The sequence below is a fragment of the Tachyglossus aculeatus genome, chromosome 22 (genome assembly GCF_015852505.1).
Source record: "Tachyglossus aculeatus isolate mTacAcu1 chromosome 22, mTacAcu1.pri, whole genome shotgun sequence".
In the NCBI taxonomy this organism is placed as follows: domain Eukaryota; kingdom Metazoa; phylum Chordata; class Mammalia; order Monotremata; family Tachyglossidae; genus Tachyglossus; species Tachyglossus aculeatus.
In genome coordinates, this window is record NC_052087.1 from 3,421,841 (window position 1) to 3,445,477 (window position 23,637).

The 23,637-nt window shown below is 47.7% G+C and overlaps 1 protein-coding gene across 1 annotated transcript in view; it reads right to left on the bottom strand.

Moving 5' to 3' along the window:
• The window catches only part of GALNT18 (polypeptide N-acetylgalactosaminyltransferase 18), a 207,981-nt gene that overhangs the window by 29,884 nt on the left and 154,460 nt on the right, over window positions 1–23,637 (bottom strand). Inside the window, exons 4-6 of the mRNA XM_038765072.1 lie at window positions 19,586–19,769; window positions 15,793–15,990; window positions 13,963–14,077 (exon numbers count right to left, since the gene is read on the bottom strand). Of these exons, the coding sequence (XP_038621000.1) occupies window positions 13,963–14,077; window positions 15,793–15,990; window positions 19,586–19,769 (497 nt within the window). The remainder of the gene's footprint in view (window positions 1–13,962; window positions 14,078–15,792; window positions 15,991–19,585; window positions 19,770–23,637) is intronic.

A 23,637-nucleotide genomic window follows, 5' to 3' on the forward strand; every position in this document is an offset into this window, starting at 1 on the left:
GACAAGTGGCAGTGCCGGAATTAGAACCCAGGCCCTGGTGAAAGGGCCTTCCTGGATGAACTGCAAAGCGTGACAAGAGTCTCTGCAGTCTCTCACACGGGTGCCTTTTCGCCAGAGTCGCAGGATTTGCTGAAACAGCAGCTTCATCTACAGAAAGTCCCAGGTGGTCCAGCCAGGGAGGTTAGTAGTATTGATTCGAGCAAAGTGGTCTATTACATTACGGAGGTCTCAGCTTCACTCTCATACTGCGAGGTGGCAATTTGGGTGAAGTAGAAGAAGCAGAGTTCAGGGGAGGTTAAAGTCATGATTGTCTCTCCTCAGACTCGGAGCAATTAGGATCGAAATTTTTCTCCTCCCTCTGGGACGGTCAAGAGAATAGCCCAGGTCTCAGGGACTCGAAGCCCACCCACAATCAGTTATCATATAACATTAATAATAGTAATAACAATAATAATAATAATAATAATAATAATGGTATTTGTCAAGAGCTTAGTATGTACCAGGCACTGTACTAAGCATTGGGGTGGATACAAGCAAATCAGGTTGGACACAGTCCCTTGTCTCACGTGGGGCTCACAGTCTTAAACCCTTTTTCCAGATGAGGTAACTGAGCCCCAGATAAATGAACTGACTTGCTCAAGGTCACACAACAGGCAAGTGCATAGACTGTGCGCCCATTGTTGGGTAGGGACCATCTCTATATGTTGCCAACTTGTACTTCCCAAGCGCTTAGTACAGTGCTCTGCACACAGTAAGTGCTCAATAAATATGATTGAATGAATGAATGAATGATAAAACACAGGCCTGGGAGTCAGAGGTCATGGGTTCTAATCCTGACTCCGCCACTTGTCTGCTGCATGACCGTGGGCGAGTGGGGCGGGGTGGGGGGGCCAAAATTAATACTGAAGGAGAACGAAAACAGGTGTAAAAATATAGTATACGGTACAGGTCAGTAACAAGGCATTGCAGGGCATAAAAGTTGTGGGGAGATGGGGAAAGGCAGGGAGGGAGTTGGAAGGGAGAGACAAAGCTTAGTACTCAATTCGTTAAGTCCAGAAGTATATCCCAAGCCATGTGGTTTGCAAGGAGTTCAAAGGCACAGAGTTCAGAAGATGTTCACTTGCCACAATCCATCAGTCAATAAGTGGTATTTATCATAATCCCTACTGAGAGCTCACCTCCTCCAGGAGGCCTTCCCGGACTGTACGGCCTTTTTCCTCTCCTCCTCCCCATCCCCCCCTCTGCCCTACCTCCTTCCCCTCCGCACAGCACTTGTGTATATTTGTACAGATAGACTGTGAGCCCGTTGTTGGGTAGGGACTGTCTCTATATGTTGCCAACTTGTACTTCCCAAGCACTTAGTACAGTGCTCTGCACACAGTAAGCATTCAATAAATACAATTGAATGAATGAATCGAGCGCTTATTGGGAGACTATGATATAACAGAGTCGGCAGACAAATTCCTGGCCCATGAAGAGTTTACAGTCTAGAGGGGTTCATGGACATTAATATAAATATTTATTTTATTTTGTTATTATGTTTGGTTTTGTTCTCTGTCTCCCCCTTTTAGACTGTGAGCCCACTGTTGGGTAGGGACTGTCTCTATATGTTGCCAATTTGTACTTCCCAAGCGCTTAGTACAGTGCTCTGCACATAGTAAGCGCTCAATAAATACGATTGATGATGATGATAAACGAGTAAATTATGGATATGGATGTAAGTGTAAGCTAGTTCACTCATTCATTCATTTAGTCGTATTTATTGGGCATTTACAGCAAAGCACTGTACTACGCTCTTGGCAGCGTAAAATACAACAATAAATAGATACATTCCCTGCCCACAATGTGTTTACAGTCTTGACAGCTTACAGTCTGGAGTTGTGGTCAGGGAACATGTCTGCTAACTCTGTTGTACTGTACTTTCCCAAGTGCTTAGTACAGTGCTCTGCACATAGTAAGTGCTCAATAAATACCATTGATTGATTGAAGCGTCATGGGTTCTTTAGGAAAAAAAGAAGGGTGCTATTCAACCCAAGTTGGACTAATTCTTTACTAAAGTTGTAAACCCACTTCCACAGTTTGCACTTTCTGCAGCCTCCTGCAAACTCAAATTCACATTTCGACTCCTCGTTTACTTAACGTTGGGATGTTACGTGCTTTGAATTACTCTAGTAAAGATTAAACAATAGTTAACTGGTGTTTAACAGTATTGTAGATAGCCCTTAGGGGAATTTCAAATTATTTTTCCAGAGATTCTGGAATGGATCCTAATTTATAGCATATAAGTCTATGCCACAGTCCAGCCATTCATGACACAATCATTTTCCAGAATCGGAATGCTGGTGTATCATGGGATATACCTATAAAAGACAAGTGTAGCCCAGTGGATAGAGCACATTCCTGGAAGTCAGAGGACCTGGGGTCTAATCCTGGCTCTGCCACTTGTCTGCTGTGTGACCTTGGGCAAGTCACTTCACTTCCTCTGTGCCTCAGTTACCTCATTTGTAAAATGGGGATTAAGACTGTGAGTCCTGCATGGAATGGGGACTGTGTCCAAACTAATAATCTTTCATTCACTGAACTGCATTTATCGAGCACTTACTGTGTACAGAGCACTGTACTAAGTGCTTGGAGATGTACAATACAACAATAAAAAGACACGCTCCCTGCCCACAGCGACCTTACAGTCTAGAGTGGGGACACAAATATCAATACAAATAAATAAAATTACAGATATGTACATAAGTACTGTGGGGCTGGGAAGGGAGAAGAACAAAGGGAGAAAGCCAGGGAGATACAGAAGGGAGTGGGAGAAGAGGAAAGTGGTGGCCTAGTCTGGGAAGGCCTCTTGAAGGAGATGTGCCTTCAGTAAGGCCTTGAATGGGGGTAGAGTCATTGTCTGTCGGGTATGAGGAGGGAGAGCATTCCAGGCCAGAAGCAGGATAATAATTATGATAATAATAATAATAATAATAATAATAATAATAATAATAATGGCATTTGTTAAGCGCTTACTATGTGCAAAGCACTGTTCTAAGCGCTGGGGGGGATACAAGGTGATCAGGTTGTCCCACGCGGGGCTCACAGCCTTAATCCCCATTTTACAGATGAGGTAACTGAGGCTCAGAGAAGTTAAGTGACTTGCCCAAGGTCACACAGCAGACACATGGCGGAGCCGGGATTCGAACCCATGACCTTGGGCCAGGTGTCGGTAGGAAGATGGGTGAGATGGAGGCACAGTGAGATGGTTAGTACGAGAGAAGTGAAGTGTGTGGGCTGCGTTGTAGGAGAGTAGTGAGATGGGGTAGGAGAGGGAAAGGTGGTGGAGTGCTTTAAAGCCAATGGTGAGGAGTTTTTATTTGATGCGGAGGTGGATGTGCAGCAACTGGAGTATTTTGAGGAGTGGGGTGACGTGTCCTGAATGTTTTTGTAGAAAAATGAGCTGGGCAGCGGAGTGAAGTATGGACTGGAGTCGGGGGAAGGAGGCTGATGCAGTAATCCAGGCGGGAAAGGATGAGTGATTGTACTAACGTGATAGCAGTTTGGATGGAGAGGAAAGGGCGGGTGGATTTTAGCGATGTTGTGAAGGTGAGACCAAGAGGATTGAATGATGGATTGAATATGTGGGTTGTCCCATGTGGGGCTCACAGTCTCCATCCCCATTTTACAGATGAGGAAACTGAGGCCCAGAGAAGTGAAGTGACTTGCCCAAGGTCACACAGCAGGCACCTGGTGGAGCCAGAAGGAGCCAGGTCCTCTGGCTCCCAGGGCCGTACTCTTTCCATTAAGCTACTTTGCTTCCTGTTCTCCCTTCCCCTTAGACTGGGAGTCCCTTGAGGGACAAGGACTGTGTCTGATTTGCTAATCTTGACCTTTCCACAGTGCTTGGCCTTTAGTAAGCACTGAACAAATACCATAATCATTATTATTATTATCCTGGTTATGTGCGGTGTTCTCTCCCAGACCAATCGTGTTCAGATGGAGTCTTCTTCCTTCTGAATTCGGAAAAAAATGCCCTCACGTCAGCTCTATTTTAAACAGAATCCCCACACCATGTTTAATTTAAACTGTACTCTCTGAATATGAGCCACTTACTCATTTCAAGTGTTTCCTTTTTTATCTCTCTAATCATCTAAACACTTCCTTTCCCGCTCTTGCAGCCTAATCTAATCAGAACCTCAGCCTCTCTGATGGTTCAGAAGCACGGAGGTACAGAATTCAAATTGTCTCCCTGCTCCAGAAAGAAAGCGTGGAACTTGGAGTTCAGAGGACCTAGGTTCTAATCCCAGCTTTGCCACTTGTCTGCTGTGGGACCTTAGGAAGGTCACTTTGGTTCTCTGGGCCTCAGTTGCCTCATCTGTAAAATGGGGATTAAGATTGTGAGCCCCATGTGGGGCAGAGACTGTGTCCGACCTGATTACCTTGTATCTAACCCAGTGCTTAGAACAGTGCCCAGCACACAGCAAGTGCTTAACAAGTACCGTTAAAAAAACTCCCCCCAAAACAGAAGGGAAGGCAGGTAGGGGAAATGAGGGGTTAGTCAGTGAAAGCCTCTTGGAGGAGATAATAATAATAATAATAATGGCATTTATTAAGCACTTACTATGTGCAAAGCACTGTTCTAAGCGCTGGGGAGGTTACAAGGTGATCAGGTTGTCCCACGGGGGACTCACAGTCTTAAGCCCCATTTTACAGATGAGGTCACTGAGGCACAGAGAAGTTAAGTGAGTTGCCCAAAGTCACACAGCTGATAGTTGGCGGAGCCGGGATTTGAATCCCTGACCTCTGACTCCAAAACCCGGGCTCTTTCCACTGGGCCACACTCAGATGTGATTTGAGGAGGGTTTTGAAGGTGGAGAGAGTGGTGGTTTGTTGGATATTAAGGGGGAGGAAGTTAAAGGCCAGAGGTTGTGGGCAAGGGGTCAGCGGCAAGATAGACAAGATTGAGGTACAGAGGTGAGTTGAGATTGAGGTGGCGTTAGAAGAGCAGAGTGCACCCTATAACTTTCCTGGGTCGGGACTGATTTGCGGGGGTACCCTCGGGTTGGCTGCCCGTTAGCTTGATCAATCAATCAATCAATCGGATTTATCGAGTGCTTACTACATGCAGAGCACTGGACTAAGCGCTTGGGAGAGTACAACGTAGCAGAGTTGGAAGATACGATCCCTGCCCACAACAAGCTTTCAGTCTAGAGAGGGAGACGGGCATAATTGTGAAAAAAGAAATCATCCAGCCCCAGGGGCCTCCCTGAATCATAGTCCTCACGCTCACAGCCCATCAATTTTGCCTTTGCTCAGTTGTCCGTTGAATGATAAGAAAGTTATTTATGTGGACCACCTTTCTGGGGAAAATTGTGCGTTGCCTAGTCCCCTCCCCTGCCAAACCACTTTTAAGCTAATTGCTTCCTGATGTACTTTTTAAATTGCTTTGTACTTTAGGGACCCTTTTTTCATCTCCCCTGGTCATAAAGCTTTTACAGGGTGTTGTTAAACTATGCTGGCTCTGCTGCTGTTTCTTCCTGGCAATCTCACCCAGCCTAGGCTGGCTATGTGGTCTAGTGAAAAGAGCCTGGGCCAGAGAAGCAGAAGACCCGCGCTCTAATCCCGGCTCCACCACTTGTTTGCTATATTGTACTCTCCTAAGTGTTTAGTACAGTGCTCTGCACACAGTAAGTGCTTAATAAAGCAGCATGGCTCCTCCATTAAATGAGAAGTAGTGTGGCCTAGTGGCTAGAGCACGGGCCTGGGAATCAGAAGAATCTGGGTTCTAATCTTGGCTCCGCCTCTTGTCTGCTGTGTGACCTTGGGCAAGTCTCTTCACTTCAGCAGCGTGGCTCAGTGGAAAAATGCCCAGGCTTTGGAATCAGAGGTCATGGATTCAAATCCCGGCCCCGCCAATTGTCAGCTGTGTGACTTTGGGCACATCACTTAACTTCTCTGGGCCTCAGTTACCTTATCTGGAAAATGGGGATTAAGACTGTGAGCCCCCCGTGGGACAACCTTGTAACCTCCCCAGCGCTTAGAACAGTGCTTTGCACATGGTAAGCACTTAATAAATGCCATCATTATTATTATTATTATTCTCTGGCCTCAGTTATCTCATCTAGAAAATGCGGATTAAAGCTGTGAGGCCTTAATGTGGAATGGGGACTGTGTCTGGCCCAATTACCTTATACCTACCCAGGGCTTAGTACAGTGCCTGGCACAAGTATTCATTCATTCAATCGTATTTATTGAGTGCTTACTGTATGCGCTTAACAAATACCACAATTATTATTATTGTTATTATTACTATTCATAATACCACTGATTGATTAAATGATTGATTGTAGGGTGGGTGTGACTCCCCTGGGGCCCTTCTCCCTCTCTCCTGCTCCATCTCTGCCATGCTAGCCCCTGGTGTGGGAGATTTTGAGGTTGGCAAGCCCATATCCTGCAGAGTAACACCAAAACCTGGCCTCTCTGGGTCAGCAGAAAAGTAACCAGTGAGCAGAATGGACTGAAACATTTAGGGTTCAGTGTGGCCTAGTGGAAAGAGCCCAAGCCTGGGTGTCAGATGACCTGGGTTCTAGTCCCTGCTCCGCCACTTATATGCTGTGTGACCTTCTGCAAGTCGCTTCACTTCTCTGGGCCTCAGTTCCCTCATCTGCAAAATGGGGACCTGTTCTCCCTCTTCCTTAGACTGTGAGTCCCACACGGGACCTGACCACCTTGATTCTACCTTGGCGATTAGTATAGTGCCTGGCGGATAGTAAGTGCTTAATGAATATCGTCATTATCATTGTCATCAGTGGTATTTATTGACCACCTACCGTTTACTGAGCACTGAAAAAAGTGCTTGAGAGAGTATACTACAACAGAGTTAGCATATACGTTCCCTGCCCACAACGAGTTTACAGTCTAAAGGAAGAGAAAGACATAAATCCCCTTTTTCCTTTCCTCCTCCCCATCCCCTGCCACCCTACCTCCTTCCCCTCCCCACAGCCCTTGTATATATTTGTACAGATTTATTACTCTATTTATTTTACTTGTACATATTTACTATTCATTTTGTTAATGATGTGCATATAGCTATAATTCTATTTGTTCTGATGATTTTGACACCTGTCTACAAGTTTCGTTTTGTTGTCTGTCTCCCCCTTCTAGACTGTGAGTCCGTTGTTGGGTAGGGACCGTCTCTATATGTTGCCGATTTGTACTTCCCAAGCACTTAGTACAGTGCTCTGCACACAGTAAGTGCTCAATAAATACGATTGAATGATTGAATGAATGAATGAATAAATAAATAAATATAAATAAAGAATTACTAATGTATAATTTATAGATATGCTCATAAGCGCTGTAGGGGGAATATCTAATGCCCAGAGGTCATAGATCCAAGGGCAGAGATGATGCAGAAGGGAGAGGGGATCAGGGAAAAGACGGCTTAATTGGGGAAGTCCTCCTGGAGGAGACATGACCTTAATAAAGCCAATATCACAATTATTACTATTATAGACTATTATTGTTGCTGACTTGTACTTCCCAAGTGCTTAGTACAGTGCTCAGCACACAGTAAGCGCTCAATAAATATGATTGAATGAATAGACTGTAAACTCCCTGTGGGCAGAGACATTCTCTGTCAGCCAGCTCTGTTGCATTGTACTCTCCCAAGCGCTTAATACAGTGCTCTGCACATAGTAACCGCTTAATCAATACCATTGATGATGATTAATTAATTAATCACTCATCAAGCTCTTGCCAGGGATCCAGGGAAGGCAGCTGGCTGGGTCCAATAAGGTGGTCTGCAGCTCTCTGGGGGCCAGCAGGGTCCGGGATTAGGGCTGACTTGGACACCACCGAAGGATGTCACTGTGAGACGCAGAGTGGCCTAACTGAAAGAGCCTGGTCCTGGGTTCCAATCCCAGCTCTGCCAATTGCTTGCCGTGTGACCTTGGGCAAGCCACTTCAGTTCTCTGTCCCTTCGTTTCTTCGGTTGTAAAATGGAAATTCAATCCTACTTCCTCCTGCTTAGCCATGGAGCCCCATGTGGGACAGGGACTGTGTCCAACCTGAATGACTTGACTCTACCCCAGAGCTTAGAACAGTGCTTGACACTTAGTAAGCACTTAACAAACAGGACGAAACAAACAGAAACCAACCAACCAAGGTTGTCTCCCTGGCTTTAGTCTGTTTGCTGCCTGATTTAGCATTCCACCTGGACAGCGGACTGAGTTCAATCGATCAGTCAATGTTATTTACTGAGCACTTACTATGTGCAGAACACTGAACTAAGCTCTTGTGAGAACACAGTACAACAGAATTAGCAGATATGTTCCCTGTTCACAAAGAGCTTACAGTCTACAGGAGGAGACAGATATTAATATGAATAAATAAGCTGTGTTCCCGTTGTCCGAGTCAGGTGGTCAAAGACAAAATTGGCATCTCTCTAATGACTTGAGTCCACAGGCAGAGAAGAGGGCAGCCCCACCCCAGCCCTGCTACGCCGCCTTGGAATAATGATCCCATCATTCAAATCTCATCTTGGTTGTTTGCTTTTACATAAATTCTGCCGTAAAGAAAGCATGGAGGGCTCGTTTCTGCTAGTTAGAGCCTGCACTATGTCCTGGAGTTCTTAATGTCGGAATCACATTATTGCTTTGTAATACCATCTATCTCCATCCAGGTTGTCTTAGTAACCACACCTCGGTGACTAGAAGCTATAGAGAAGGTAATTAAATCCAGGGGTAGTCCCGACTTCCAGGAGCAGATAAGGATAATTGCCAAATCACCGCTCTGGAGACCTTGAAAGAACGACGGTGAAAAGCGTGTCTGAAACTGTCTGGAAACTGTAAAGGGAAGACACAGCCAGAAAATACAGCTCCAAGTCACCGATTTGATCCCCTCACCTCTTGTCCGTGGAGACCGAGAGAATTAAATACCTCAGATTGTATTTCATTCTCCATCGCGGCTGATCGCTCTCCTGCCGCCGGCCCGGACTGGTCGAAGCCCAGGGGTTTCTTCAGTCAGTCGGCAGTATACATTGAACGCTTACTGCTTTCAGAGCACTGTACAGCACTTGGGAGAGCACCATACATTTGGTAGACATGACCCTTGTTCTTTTGACGTTTTTATTCAGAATGATCGTCTCACACTACACCTTCTCTCTCCCAGTGCACCGCGGCGGTACGGATATTTGGAAAACTAATATCCAGTTTCTGGGAGTCTAGGAGTTTCCATAGGGTTACAGTTCGAAGTCAGAAGTTTGGGATCATTTTTCTCATGGAAGAAAATTTTCTCCATAGGAAAGGCAAGGTATTTTGAGAATTGGAACCTCCAGTGTGGGAGAGCTCCTTTGTGGGATAGTAGTTGGGTCCAGAGCAGTTTAAGAAGCGGAGATGCTTCTTTGGTGTGAAGACTCAGGGAGGGCCAGATTCTCCCTTAGCGACTGAGGCTGGAGGCCTTGCGGGGTGAGCCAAAACAGGCCCTGTGGAGGGCAGAGTGCCCACAGTGCTTCGGGGGGCCCATGAGCATCAAAACCAATGCCATGGCACAAGAGGGCCTGGTCCTACCTCAGAGGCTTCTGGGATCATAGGTGGGAATTTTGCTTCCCGCAGTCACCATTATGTCAGCGGAAGCTCTAGGGCCACTGGATGTTGTCCCAGTCTCCAGCCTCGCCCCATTTGGACAGTGAATTCTGCCTCGATTCCCTGATTTGGACCCCTGGTGATTTAGACTGTAAGCTCACTGTGGGTAGAGGACATGTCTACTGACTCGGTTATGTTTTGTTGTTTTTTTTATCACGTTTGTTAAGTGCTTACTGTGTGCCAGGCACTATTCTAAGTGCTGGAGTGGACACAAGATAATCAAGTTGCACACTGTCCCTGTCCCACGTGGGGCCCCAAGTGCTTAGTACAGTGCTTTGCACACAGTAAGCGCTCAATAAATACGATTGAATGAATGAATGAATAATCCCCATTTTACAGGCGAGAGAACTGAGGCACAGAGATGTTGTGACTTGCCCAAGGTCACACAGCAGACAAGTGGTGGAGCCAGGATTAGAACCCAGGTCCTTCTGATTCCCAGGCCTGTGCTCTATCCACTAGGCCATATTGCTTCTCATTGAGCATGCTTTTCATGCTCTTCATATCTGACAATCAGTCTCCCCACCTTCAAAGCGTTGTTGAAGGCACATCTCCTCCAAGAGGCCTTCCCTAACTTAGCCCTCATTTCCTCTTCTCCCATTCCCTTCTGCATTGCCCTGATTTGCTCCCTTTATTCACCTCCTCCCTCACTGTCAGCCCCAAGGCACTTATGTCCATATTTGTAATGTATTTATCTATATCAATGTCTGTCTCCCCTTCTAGACTATAAGCTCACTGTGCGCAGGAACATGCCTACCAAACTCTGTTATATTGTTATACTTTACTCTCCCAAGCACTTAGTAGAGTGTTCTGCATACAGTAAGTACTCAGTATACTGCCTGTTGACTTCCCAGCCTCCTGTCTCTCCTTACTCCGGTAGTATTCATTCATTCATTCAATTGTATTTATTGAGCGCTTACTGTGTGCAGAGCACTGTACTAAGCACTTGGAAAGTACAATTCAGCAACAGAGATAATCCCTGCCCACAACGGGCTCACAGTCTAGAAGCGGGGACACAGACATCAAAACAAGTAAACAGGCATCAATAGCATCAGTATAAATAGAGTTATAGATATATACACATCATTAATAAAAATAAATATAATTATAAATATGTACATATATACACAAGTGCTGTGGGGCGGGGAGGTAGGTAGAGTAAAGGGAGCAAGTTGGGGTGATGGGGAGGGGGAGAGGAGGAGAGGAAAAAGGGGGCTTAGTCTGGGTGCCCATCACCCCCGCCAGCTCTTCCGTACATTCAACTCCCTTCTCAGGCCCCCGGTTCCTCCCCCTCCTCCTTCCCTCACCCCCAACGATCTGGCCTCCTACTTCATTAACAAAATTAAATCCATCAGGTCCGACCTCCCCAAAGTCTCTTCCCCCCTTTCTCCAACCCCCTGGCTCTCAACACTCTCTGCTACTCTCCCATCCTTCCCAGCGGTATCCTCAGAGGAACTCTCCTCCCTCCTCTCAAGTGCTACTCCGGCCACCTGTGCTTCTGACCCCATTCCCTCTCATTTTATGAAATCTCTCGCTCCATCCCTTCTCCCCTCCTTAACTTCCATCTTCAACCGCTCACTCTCCACTGGTTCCTTCCCCTCTGCCTTCAAACATGCCCATGTCTCTCCCATCCTAAAAAAACCCTCTCTTGACCCCACCTCACCTTCTAGTTATCGTCCCATATCCCTCCTACCATTCCTTTCCAAACTCCTTGAACGAGTTGTCTACACGCGCTGCCTAGAATTCCTCAACGACAACTCTCTCCTCGACCCCCTCCAGTCTGGCTTCCATCCCCTTCATTCCACGGAAACTGCGCTCTCAAAGGTCACCAATGACCTCCTGCTTGCCAAATCCAACGGCTCATACTCTGTCCTAATCCTCCTCGACCTCTCAGCTACCTTTGACACTGTGGACCACCCCCTTCTCCTCCACACGTTATCTGACCTTGGCTTCACAGACTCCGTCCTCTCCTGGTTCTCCTCTTATCTCTCCGGTCGTTCTTTCTCAGTCTCTTTTGCAGGCTCCTCCTCCCCCTCCCATCCTCTTACTGTGGGGGTTCCCCAAGGTTCAGTGCTTGGTCCCCTTCTGTTCTCAATCTACACTCACTCCCTTGGTGACCTCATTCGCTCCCACGGCTTCAACTATCATCTCTACGCTGATGACACCCAGATCTACATCTCTGCCCCTGCTCTCTCCCCCTCCCTCCAGGCTCGCATCTCCTCCTGCCTTCAGGACATCTCCATCTGGATGTCCGCCTGCCACCTAAAGCTCAACATGTCGAAGACTGAGCTCCTTGTCTTCCCTCCCAAACCTTGTCCTCTCCCTGACTTTCCCATCTCTGTTGACGGCACTACCATCCTTCCCGTCTCACAAGCCCGCAACCTTGGTGTCATCCTCGACTCCGCTCTCTCATTCACCCCTCACATCCAAGCCGTCACCAAAACCTGCCGGTCTCAGCTCCGCAACATTGCCAAGATCCGCCCTTTCCTCTCCATCCAAACCGCTACCCTGCTAATTCAAGCTCTCATCCTATCCCGTCTGGACTACTGCACCAGCCTTCTCTCTGATCTCCCATCCTCGTGTCTCTCTCCACTTCAATCTATACTTCATGCTGCTGCCCGGATTATCTTTGTCCAGAAACGCTCTGGACATATTACTCCCCTCCTCAAAAACCTCCAATGGCTACCGATCAATCTGCGCATCAGGCAGAAACTCCTCACCCTGGGCTTCAAGGCTCTCCATCACCTCGCCCCCTCCTACCTCACCTCCCTTCTCTCCTTCTACTGCCCAGCCCGCACCCTCCGCTCCTCCACCACTGATCTCCTCACTGTACCTCGCTCTCGCCTGTCCCGCCATCGACCCCCGGCCCACGTCATCCCCCGGGCCTGGAATGCCCTCCCTCTGCCCATCCGCCAAGCTAGCTCTCTTCCTCCCTTCAAGGCCCTGCTGAGAGCTCACCTCCTCCAGGAGGCCTTCCCAGACTGAGCCCCTTCTTTCCTCTCCCCCTCGTCCCCCTCTCCATCCCCCCGTCTTACCTCCTTCCCTTCCCCACAGCACCTGTATATATGTATATATGGTTGTACATATTTATTACTCTATTTATTTATTTTACTTGTACATTTCTATCCTACTTATTTTATTTTGTTGGTATGTTTGGTTCTGTTCTCTGTCTCCCCCTTTTAGACTGTGAGCCCACTGTTGGGTAGGGACTGTCTCTATGTGATGCCAATTTGTACTTCCCAAGCGCTTAGTACAGTGCTCTGCACATAGTAAGCGCTCAATAAATACGATTGATTGATTGATTGATTGATTGGGAAGGCCTCCTGGAGGAAGTGAGCTTTCTCTGCACACAGTCAGCACTCAATAAATAAGATTGATTAATTGTCCATGCAACACTGTGGTTAAGGTGCCCCATTCCCAGGATAATGGGAGCCAGGTGGATAGATACTAATAATGGCGGTATTTGTTAAGTGCTTACTATGTGCCAAGCACTGTTCTAAGTGTTGGGGTAGATACCAGGTCATCGGGTTGTCCCACGTGGGGCTCACAGTCTTAATCCCATTTTACAGATGAGGTCACTGAGGCCCAGAGAAGTGAAGTGACTTGCCCAAAGTCACACGTTGACAAGTGGCGGAGCCGGGATGAGAACCCATGACCTCTGACTCCAAAGCCCATGCTCTTTCCACTGAGCCACGCTGCTTCTCAGCATGGGAGGCTCAGGGGAGGCTAGATGGTCTCTTCACACCAGCCTGGATGCTGCCAGTTGACCCGGGGTGACAAGCAGGGTCATCTCGGGCAGGTGAGAGACATGGGGGCACTTGGTGGCCAACCCCAGCTTTACTGCCCCTCCTCTCCAAGGGCTTCCGCACACCACGGGACGTGCCGTCAGTGGTGGGAATGGCAGTGCCAATCACAGCACACAGCACTATGTTAGGAAATATTTGGACAGTGTTAACAGCCATTGGAAAACGTTTAGTACATATTTACTATTCTTTTTATTTTGTTAATGATGTGCATATAGCTTCAATTATATTTGTTCTGACGATTTTGACACCTGTCTACGTGTTTTGTTTTGTTGTCTGTCTCCCCCTTCTAGACTGTGAGCCCGCTGTTGGGTAGGGACCGTCTCTATATGTTGCCGACTTGTACTTCCCAAGAGCTTAGTACAGTGCTCTACACACAGTAAGCGCTCAATAAATACGATTGAATGAATGAAGAGTGGGGGAGATTCGACCACCTTACCCCGCGAGCCGGAGCATCTCCAGCCCTGGACTGGCTCGGACCCAGGCATTCCCCGGGGCTGGCCTGGCCTCGGGAGCCCCCCAAGTCCCCGACTCACCCTGATTCCAAGCTCCACGTTCTCCCCGCCGTAGACCTCCATGCCCTCGTCCAGTAGGCCGATCTCCTGGAAGTACTGCCGGTCCACGATGAAGCAGCCGATGAGAGCGGGACTCCTGCGGGAGGCACAGAAATAGCACAGGGCTCAGCAGGAGGCCGAGGGCACCGACAACAGCCATCCGTCACCCCCGCCAACCGTTCATTCATTCATTCATTCATTCAATCGTATTTATTGAGTGCTTACTGTGTGCAGAGCACTGTACTAAGTACTTGGGAAGTACAAGTTGGCAACATATAGAGACGGTCCCTACCCAACAGTGGGCTCACAGTTTAGAACCGTTCCCCCTACTCTGCCAGGGGAACCCACCCCAGTTGGTCCACACACTTCTCCCAGAGGGCAAGCTCTTTGGCTTTATTTATTTATTGCTTTATATTATTTATTTATTTTTCATATTGTTGTCTTTCTCCCCCTCAAAACTGTAAGCTCGTTGTGGGCAGGGACTATGTCTGGTGTATCATATACTGTACTCTCCCAAGTGCTTTGTACTGTGCTCTGCATGCAGTAAGCGCTCAATAAATACGATTGAATGAATGAATGAATGCATAAATATGATAGAATGAACGAATGAATGGCTTTGCCCACTGGAGCTGATGACAGCAAACCCCATTTCCCACCCAGCAACACCCTGAAATGTCCCGAGTCAGCTCTGAAGTGGGAAACAGCCTGGCCTAGTGGATAGAGCACAGTCCTGGGAGTCAGAAGGATCTGGGTTCTAATCCCGGTCTGCCACTCGTCTGCTGTGTGACCTTGGGCGAGTCACTTCACTTCCCTGGGCCTCAGTTACCTCGTCTGTAAAATGGGAATTAAGACTCAGAGCCCCAGGTGGGACAGGGAGTGTGTCCAACCTGATTAGCTTGTATCTACCCCTGCACTTAGTGTTCGACACGAAATAAGAGCTTAACAAATACTATGAAAAAACAACAAGAAAAGAGGCACGGAGAAGTGAAATGACCTGCTCACATTCACCCAGTGGGCAAGTGGCAAGGCTGGGACTAAAATCCAGGGGTTTTTTTTTCCAAAGAAATGGTATTTGTTAAGCACCTATTATGTGTCAAACATAGTATTAAGCACTGGGGTAGAGATGATTTAAAAAAATCAGGTTAGACACAGTCCATTTCCCACAAGGGGCTCACAGCTTTAATCCCCATTCTCCAGATGAGGTAACTGAGGCATAGAGAAGTGAAGCGACTTGTACCAGGTCACCCAGCAGACACATGGTGGAGTCGAGATTAGAACCCAGGACACCTTACTACCAGGCTTGTGCTCTATCCACTTGGCCACACTCTTTCTCCCCAGTAACCGTCTAGTGAGAATGACTAACGGGGCGGCCAGTGAGGCTGCCTGTGGCTCCTGGGCTCTGCCCTAGTCCCCATTACTCATTCAACCCTATTTATTGAGCACTTACTGTGTGCAGAGCACTATGCTAAGTCCTTGGGAGAGTACAGCAGATCAATAAACAGATACATTTCCTGCCCACAATGAGCTTACAATCTAGGTGTAATGGATAGAGCATGGCCCTGGGAGTAAGAAGGTCATGGGTTCTAATCCCGGCTCCACCATTTGTCTGCTGTGTGATCTTGGGCAAGTCATTTCACCTCTCTGGGCCTCAGTTATCTCATCTGTAAAATGGGGATGAAGACTGTAAGTCCCACGTGGGACAACCTGACTACCTTGTAACTACCCCAGCACTTAGAACAGTGCTTGGCCCATTGTGAGCACTTAACAAATACCATAATGATTATCATTATTATTATTAGAGGACGAGCTCACCTGATGGGAGCGGTGGAGTTTTCCAGCTTCCACCACAGCTTGGGCGGGTTCAGGTAGCGACACCATAACTCCCAGTCAAACCCCTGGGCCGAGAGCGGGTATTCCTCAATCTCAAAGTTGTCGTATTTGATGTTGTCGAAGGACGGAGAGATGATCCTTTTCCGGTTCTCCTTTATTCGGGACAGCACGGGCTCGGCCCTGTGGGGAACAGGACAGGGTTACAGCAAAAAGGTCAACTTTCGCTTCTGGCAGAATCATTTTTTATTATCATTAGTATATGTTAAGTGCTTACTATGTGCCAGGCACTTACTAAGTGCTGGGGTAGACACAAGCTAATCAGGTTGGACGCAGTCCGTGTCCCACATGGGGCTCGCAATCCCCATTTTGCAGACGAGATCACTGAGGCCTAGAGAAGTGAAGTGACTTGCCCAGGGTCACACAGAATCGAGTGGGAAGCAGCATCTCCAGCAGGTCCCCACCCCAGGGGAAGAAGTTAGACATATCTCATTTCTGACCCTGAATCAATCAATCGACATTATTTATTGAGTGCTTACTATGTGCGGAGCACTGTAGTAAGCGCTTGGGAGAGCACAACAGAGTTTCCTTCCCATGATGTGCTTGCTTAACAGCCCTCCTAGGCTGTCAAGGCAGAGGGATGACAGGTTCAGAGGAAGACAGGGATGGGGAACTACCTCACCATCTCAAACAACAGCTGGGGGCTGCTCTAGAAGGTAAAACTTGCCCAGGCCTTATTGAAGACTTGCCAAAGTGGGCGAACCTCTAGGATGGGCAGGGTGAAGCAGTGCGGCCAAATGGATAGAGCACGGGCCTGGGAATCAGAAGGTCCGGGGTTCTAATCCCAGCTCCACCACAACTTTGTCTGTTGTGTGACCTGGGGCAAGTCACTTCACTTCTCTGTGCCTCAGTTTCTCATTTGTAAAATGGGGGTTAAGGCTGTAATGCGGGACAGCAACTGTGTCCAACCTGATTATCTTGTAGCCTATCTTGGTGCCTAGTTCAGTGACTGGCATACAGTAAGCACTTAAATACCATTAAAAAATGGGTGCCAATGCCTTGAGAAGGCAGGGATACAGCACCTTTGAATCATATATTATAAATAATTTTTAAAATCATGTTAATGTCTGTCCTCCTTCTCTAGACTGTAAGCTCATTGTGGACAGGAAACGTGACTGCTAATTCTGCTGTACTGTACTCTCCCAAGAGCTTAATACAGTGCTCTACACCTAGAAAGTGCTCAATAAATACCATTGATTGATTTATTGATTGAGAAAAATGTACTGTTCACAAATTTGAGAGAAAAGGAGCAGAGGAAAGAGTGGATCTCAAGTGAATTTGTGTCAGCAATGTAGGGCTGATAGCAAAATTCATTCATTCACTCATTCGATCTGATTTACTGAGTGCTTACTGTGTGCAGAGCACTGTACTAAGCACTTGGGAAGTACAAGTCGGCAACATATAGAGACGGTCCCTACCCATCAGTGGGCTCACAGTCTAGAAATAAGCACTAGGGTCCTGGGTGCCCCAATAGCAGCAGGGCCAGGGATATAAGAGGGAGCCCATTGTTGGGTAGGGACCGTCTCTATATGTTGGCGATTTGTACTTCCCAAGCGCTTAGTACAGTGCTCTGCACACAGTAAGTGCTCAGTAAATATGATTGAATGAATGAATGCAGTTGATCCCCCTAAACCATCTCTATGGCGAAGGAAATGGGCACTGCAATAATCCCCGTTCTTTCCCCTTCCAAAATGCCAACGTCCCTCCTCGGCTGGACGCTTCCGTTGGTCGGATTCCACATTCCAGTCCATGATCCCAAATAGGAATGTTTCTACCGGGTCTTTCTCCAGCCAGCCCCAAGCTACATAAGCTTCCCGTTGCCCTGGGGTGATTAATGTGTTCGTGGACAGCCAAGTTTCTCATTACCATCAGGTTGCGGAGATAATTGTTTATTCAAATCAGTTTGAAATAATCCAATTCCCTCTCCCATCCTGACTATAAATTCAACGAAAATGATTCTTAAATAGCTGCAAATGCCAACCGGGGACTTTAATGGGAACACATGTTTACCCGATAGCGCCGATTTGGCGGGGGAATGTACAAACCAGCCGGTCTCTGCTCACTACACGCCATTAGTCCCAACTGCCCGGTGTCTCGGGTCCAAGAAGCCAGGGAGCTCCGAACCGGGACTGTAAAAGCTGTCCAATCAATCGATGGAATATTTTGAGCACTTATTATACGCAGAGCGCTGTACTAAGCGCTTGAGAGAGTAATGGAATTGGCCAAAATGTTCCCTTTCCGTAACATGTTCCCCTGGGGAAACACAGCACGGCTTAGTGGATAGAGCACAAGCCTGGGAGTCAGAAGGACCTGGGTACCAATCCTGGATCTGCCACTTATCTGCTGTGTGACTTTGGGCAAGTCACTTCACTTCTCTGTACTTCAGTTACCTCATCTGGAAAATGGGGATTAAGACCTTAAACTCTATGTGGGACAGGGACTGTGTCCAACCTGATTCACTTGTATCTACCCCAGCGCTTAGAAAAGCGCTTGATTCATAGTAAGCGCTTAACAAATACCATTATTATTATTATTATTATTATTATAATGAGCATACAGCCACCAGTTGAGGGACCCCGGTTTTTTCCAAAGACTCGTTAGGGGAGGGAGGGAGAGTACAGCCAGTGACCTTCAAAAGGGCAATCCCTGCAAATCCTTCATGTCAATCAATCAACTAATCCTATATCCTCCTACTAGCCTTCTACAGCTAGCCCCTTATTTACCTGATTCCCTCCCTCCTCTGCATTGCCTATGAACTTGGAACCCTTTAAGCATTTGATCTTTACCCCATCCTTAGCTCCAAAGCACTTATGTATAGATCTGTAATTTATTTTAATTCTGGTCTCCCACTCTAGAGTGTAAGCTCCTTGCGGGCAGGGAGCAACATATGATAATAATAATAATAATAATTATTATTATTATTTTGACATTTGTTAAGCACTTACTATGTGCCAAGCACTGTTCTAAGTGCTGGGGTAGATACAAGGTAATCAGGTTGTCCCACGTGGGGCTCACAGTCTCAATCCCCATTTTACAGATGAGGTAACTGAGGCACAGAGAAGTTAAGTGACTTGCCCAAAGTCACACAGCTGATAAGTGGCGGAGCCGGGTTTAGAACCCATGACCTCTGATTCCCAATCCAGTGCTCTTTCCACAAAGCCACGCTGATATCTATCAACTCTACTGTATTGTACTTTCCCAAGCCTCCAGCCCAGGGCTCTGTACACAGTAATAATAATAATAGTTATGATATTTGTTAAGCACTTACTATGTGCCAGGCACTGCAATAAGTGCTGGGGTGGACCCAAGCAAATTGGGTTGGACACAGCCCCTGTCCCTCATGGAGTTCGCAGTTTCAATCCCCATTTTACAGATGAGGGAACTGAGGTCCAGAAAAGTGAAGTGACTTGTCCAAGGTCACACAGCAGACAAGCGGCAGAGCCAGGTTTAGAACTCACATCCTCTGACTCCATAGCCGGTGCTCTTACCACTAGGCCATGCTGCTTCTTTATTTTTACCAGCCATGATCCCTGGCCTAGAAGGGCAAAGGGTCACTAAAGGACATCCTTCTGCCTTCAGCTCCTTGGCCTCGGTATGCCATTCCCTGTCTTGGCATTTCATAAGGGGGAGGAATGAGGAGATGACCATTCTCGGTCTTGGTGGTCCCCAGGGTGGGCCAGGGCCCTGGCCCCCGCCTCGTTGGCGGCCGGGCTCCTACCAGCCTACGTTGAACTCCACGTGGGCATCGAAGAGGGCAACAACGGGGGCGGTGGCCACTCTCCAGCCGCTGACGCGGGAACGGATCAGCCCCTCCTGCTTGTTGTGGCGGACGACCTTGATGAAGCCGGGCTTGTGGCCGTTCACCTCATCTACATATTCCCTCAGCTTCTCCTTCAGCTCCTCTGTGGCAACAGAAACACACGGGCATTACATTTATTTCTCCTTTTCATCACCACCCTTCTCCTTCCCACCACTCCCTCCCTCTTCTTGTGACTCTCCTTCTCCACTGCCGTCACCATCTGTCAGTGTGGGATCCCATGGGGCAGTGAGGGAGAGTGGGGGGGGGACATCTCTCCAACCAGCTAACGGCCCTGTCTGCCGTCCAAGGCCCTGACCAATCCACCAGGAGTTTAGTGATCTGAGATCAGGTTTTCTACCACCCATCCCTGAGGTAGACAGAGGATCATTAAAGAGATTTTCTGAGCCACTCTCTGTAAACACACCAACGACCATCTTCTCCACTTGGAAAAGCATCGTTTTCCTCATGGTTCTCCCATAGAAATGGCCCCTCTGATCAGTTTCTAAACACCCTCTCATCTGTCCCTGACTGTAAGCATGATGGCAGCTGAGAATCAATCTGCTTTAGCTGGAAAGTTCCTTCAGCCTGGGCAAACCTCAGCGCAGGGGCCTGTTTACTTGGTTTGGGCAGTGTTTGACACTGTAAAGTGTCCTACACATCTACAATCTTCTAAAACTATTAAATAACCACGTCGGTATCCGAAGCTTCTCTGGTGTGGCGTCTTTGGAAAACAAAGGGAGAAATTAGGGAGCTGAAAACTAATGAGCTGCCTTTCTAGATAAGCGGAGTGGAAATTAAATCATTAAGCCAAATGCAGGCTTTGGGTGTTGGGAATAATCGAAGTCGCAAGTCCCAGATTGGGCAGATGGGGTTTGGGGTTTGAGGGAGGGGGCAAGGCTGGAGGCAGGGAATGAGGGATGAGGTGCAGTGGTGAGCTTGTCAGTGGCTCTGAGAAATTGCCTGGGTGAGTCCAGCCCACTGGGGTAAACCACCACCCCATTAAGATATACGGACCTACTCTCCAAGAGCGAGGTGCAGAGTAAGGGGGGACCAGGAAGCGAGGTGGGGGCTGTCCCAGGAAACAGATCCAGGTCTGATCCTGTCACAAAACAGAGGAGAGTGGTCCCATCTGCTGACTCAAACTCCTCAGCATGCTCAAAGCGTTCAAGAGCAGCCTGGTAGTCTCAGGTTGGGCAAAGTGAGGCCAAGACTTTGGGCCAGTCTGGCCTCTGTCAACCAAGGTTGCAGAAACAGAGCCCCCATCAAGTGAAGAGAACCGGTTTTCCAACCTCTGCCTTTTTCAAAATCTTGGCAAACAGCCTGGGGACCCCTGAGTGTTTCCTGTTAGGGCAAGTCTGGGCCAGGGGCAGAGGGAATGCTTCCTCAGTATCTGAAGTGGGTAATCCTCTCAGTGGCCTGTCCAGGCAAAACCTCGATACTCTGGGAGATTTTAGGGATGGAAGGATGTGGTGATGCAGCCACAATGGGAAAGAAGCTCCAGCTGTCACTCAATTTGCCTCTGGAAGGTAGCATGCTGAGCCAGGCATATGGCAAACCTGTGGGCCATCCTCTTCAGAACGTAGGCCTGGCTGCTCTGAGAGAGATGCAGACAACACTATCTCTCTCAGTATCAACGCTGATCCCCATATGAGAGGGCTCATCTGAAGTTCAAAAGGATATTGACCAAAATCCACCTAGAAGCCCTTGCTTCCATCCGATGGCAGGTTGTCACTCGGGCAGGGAATGCGTCTGTTTATTTTTACAATGTACTCTCCTAAGCGCTTGGTATAGTGCTTTGCACTTAATAAATATGATTAAATTGAATTGAATTGAATTTATCGAAGTGACTTCATGAGCTTGTTCTGCCCTGGTAGAACCTGGGCATTGGTCCCGGAGACTGGAAATGGGCAAGCATTGCTACTGGCCCAGCCTCTTTTCCATGGCTAGAGCAAATCTGCCCCACGCCAGCTGATTTACCGACCTCATTAAAGGAATAAAGCCTCCTAGTTGCCTGGGATTCACTCCTGGTGCTTCTGGGGTTTAGGATTATGATGGTTGATCTGGCTGGCCCCCTGGTTAATAATCATCATCATAATAATAACGATATTTGTTAAGTGCTTACTACGTAGGTACAATTTAATCAGGTTGTACCCAGCCCCTGTCCCACACAGGGCTCACAGTCTTAATCCCCATTTTACAGATGAGGAAGCTGAGGCACAGAGAAGTGAAGTGACTGGCCCAAGATCACACAGCAGACGTGGCGGAGCCGGGATTAGAACCCAGGTACTTTTGATTCCCAGGCCCATGTTCTATCCACTAGGCTATGAGTGGAGGGAAGCTTGGGGGAAGAGAACATACTTGGCTTAAGCCAATCAGAGGGAATGACTGAGGAGGAAATAAGGGGACTGGAAGAAGGAGACCAACTGTAAGCTCATTGTGGGCAGAGAATGTTTCTGTTTATTGTTACACTGTACTTTCCCAAGCGCTTAGTAGAGTGTTCCGTACACAGTAAGGGCTCAATAAATATGAGTGAATTGAATGGAATGAGTCGTCTGCCTGGGAGAACAGAACACAGGGACAGCTCATGCTTTGTACCCTGGATGGATGCTTTGCAGCAGGAGGGATCCAGAGCTAGGACTCAGGAGGAGTGAGGCTCCTGTCCCTGGTAGGGAGAAAGTATCCTAGGAGACTCCACTTCCAAATGAGTTGGAGAGGCTGAGACTGGAAGCTGGGATGCCCCGGATAAAAAGGGAAAGGACCAGAGGAACCTGGGCCTGGGATGTTTGCAGATAAGTACCGAGGTTTCTGGGGAGGGAAGGAAAGGTGGTTTAAACCAGAAATGTTGAGTGTTACTGAATTAAGGAAACTTATTAAACCTTACTAAGTTCTCAAATCTTGGTAGCTGCCTGTGGTAAGGTCTCGGGGAGAAGTTCCAGGTGGGCCTGGGCCTAGGGAGCCATGGAAGTGGGAAGGACCGCTTTCACGTGGGCAGGGAATGTGACTGTTATATTGTTATATTGGACCCTCGAAAGCACTTAGTACAGTGCTCTGCATGCAGTAAGTGCTCAATAAATATGATTGGCTGATTTGATTGACTGATTCTTCGAGCTTTCTGCAGCCAGCCTTGGGAGCGGGATGGTGTGCTTGTCTCTGATGACTCCTACACCTGCGGGGAGATTTCTGGGATTTAGTCAAAAGGTGGTGGTGGTGACAGGGATATAGGGATTTGGGAAGCACTGATCAGGTACACAAAATTTGTATTAGCTGAATGGGAGGACTGGTGGGCCTTAAGACTCAGGGGAGGCTGAGTGCTCCTAAAATGACTCCTGGGGCTTTTTTAGCTGGGAGTTTATTATGATTGTGATATTTGTCAAGTGCTTACTGTGTGTCAAACTCTGTACTAAGAGCTGGGGTAGATAAAAAATAATCAGGTCCCACATGGGACTAGCTAAGTAGAAGGGAAAGCAGGTACTGAATCCCCATTTTGCAGATAAGGAAACTGAGGCACAGAGAATGACTTGCCCAAAATCACATAGCAGGAGAGTGGTGGGGCTGGGATTAGAACCCAGGGCCTCTGACTCGGAGGTCTGTACTCTGTCCACTAGGCCACACTCATTCATTCATTCATTCAATCGTATTTATTGAGCGCTTACTTTGTGCAGAGCACTGTACTAAGCACTTGGGAAGTACAAGTTGCCAACATATAGAGACGGTCCCTACCCAACAGTGGGCTCACAGTCTAGAAGGGGGAGACAGAGAACAAAACAAAACATATCAACGGAATAAAATAAATAGAATAAATATGTACAAGTAAAATAAATAAATAGAGTAATAAATATGTACACTCTTAAATAAGGCTGAGGACCCTGGGTAAAATCAGAAGGATGGAGAAGGGGCTTCTGGGACCCGGGCTGAGGCCAGACACGCACTTCCACAAAAACACAGAAACACGTGCATAACTGGCAAAGGAC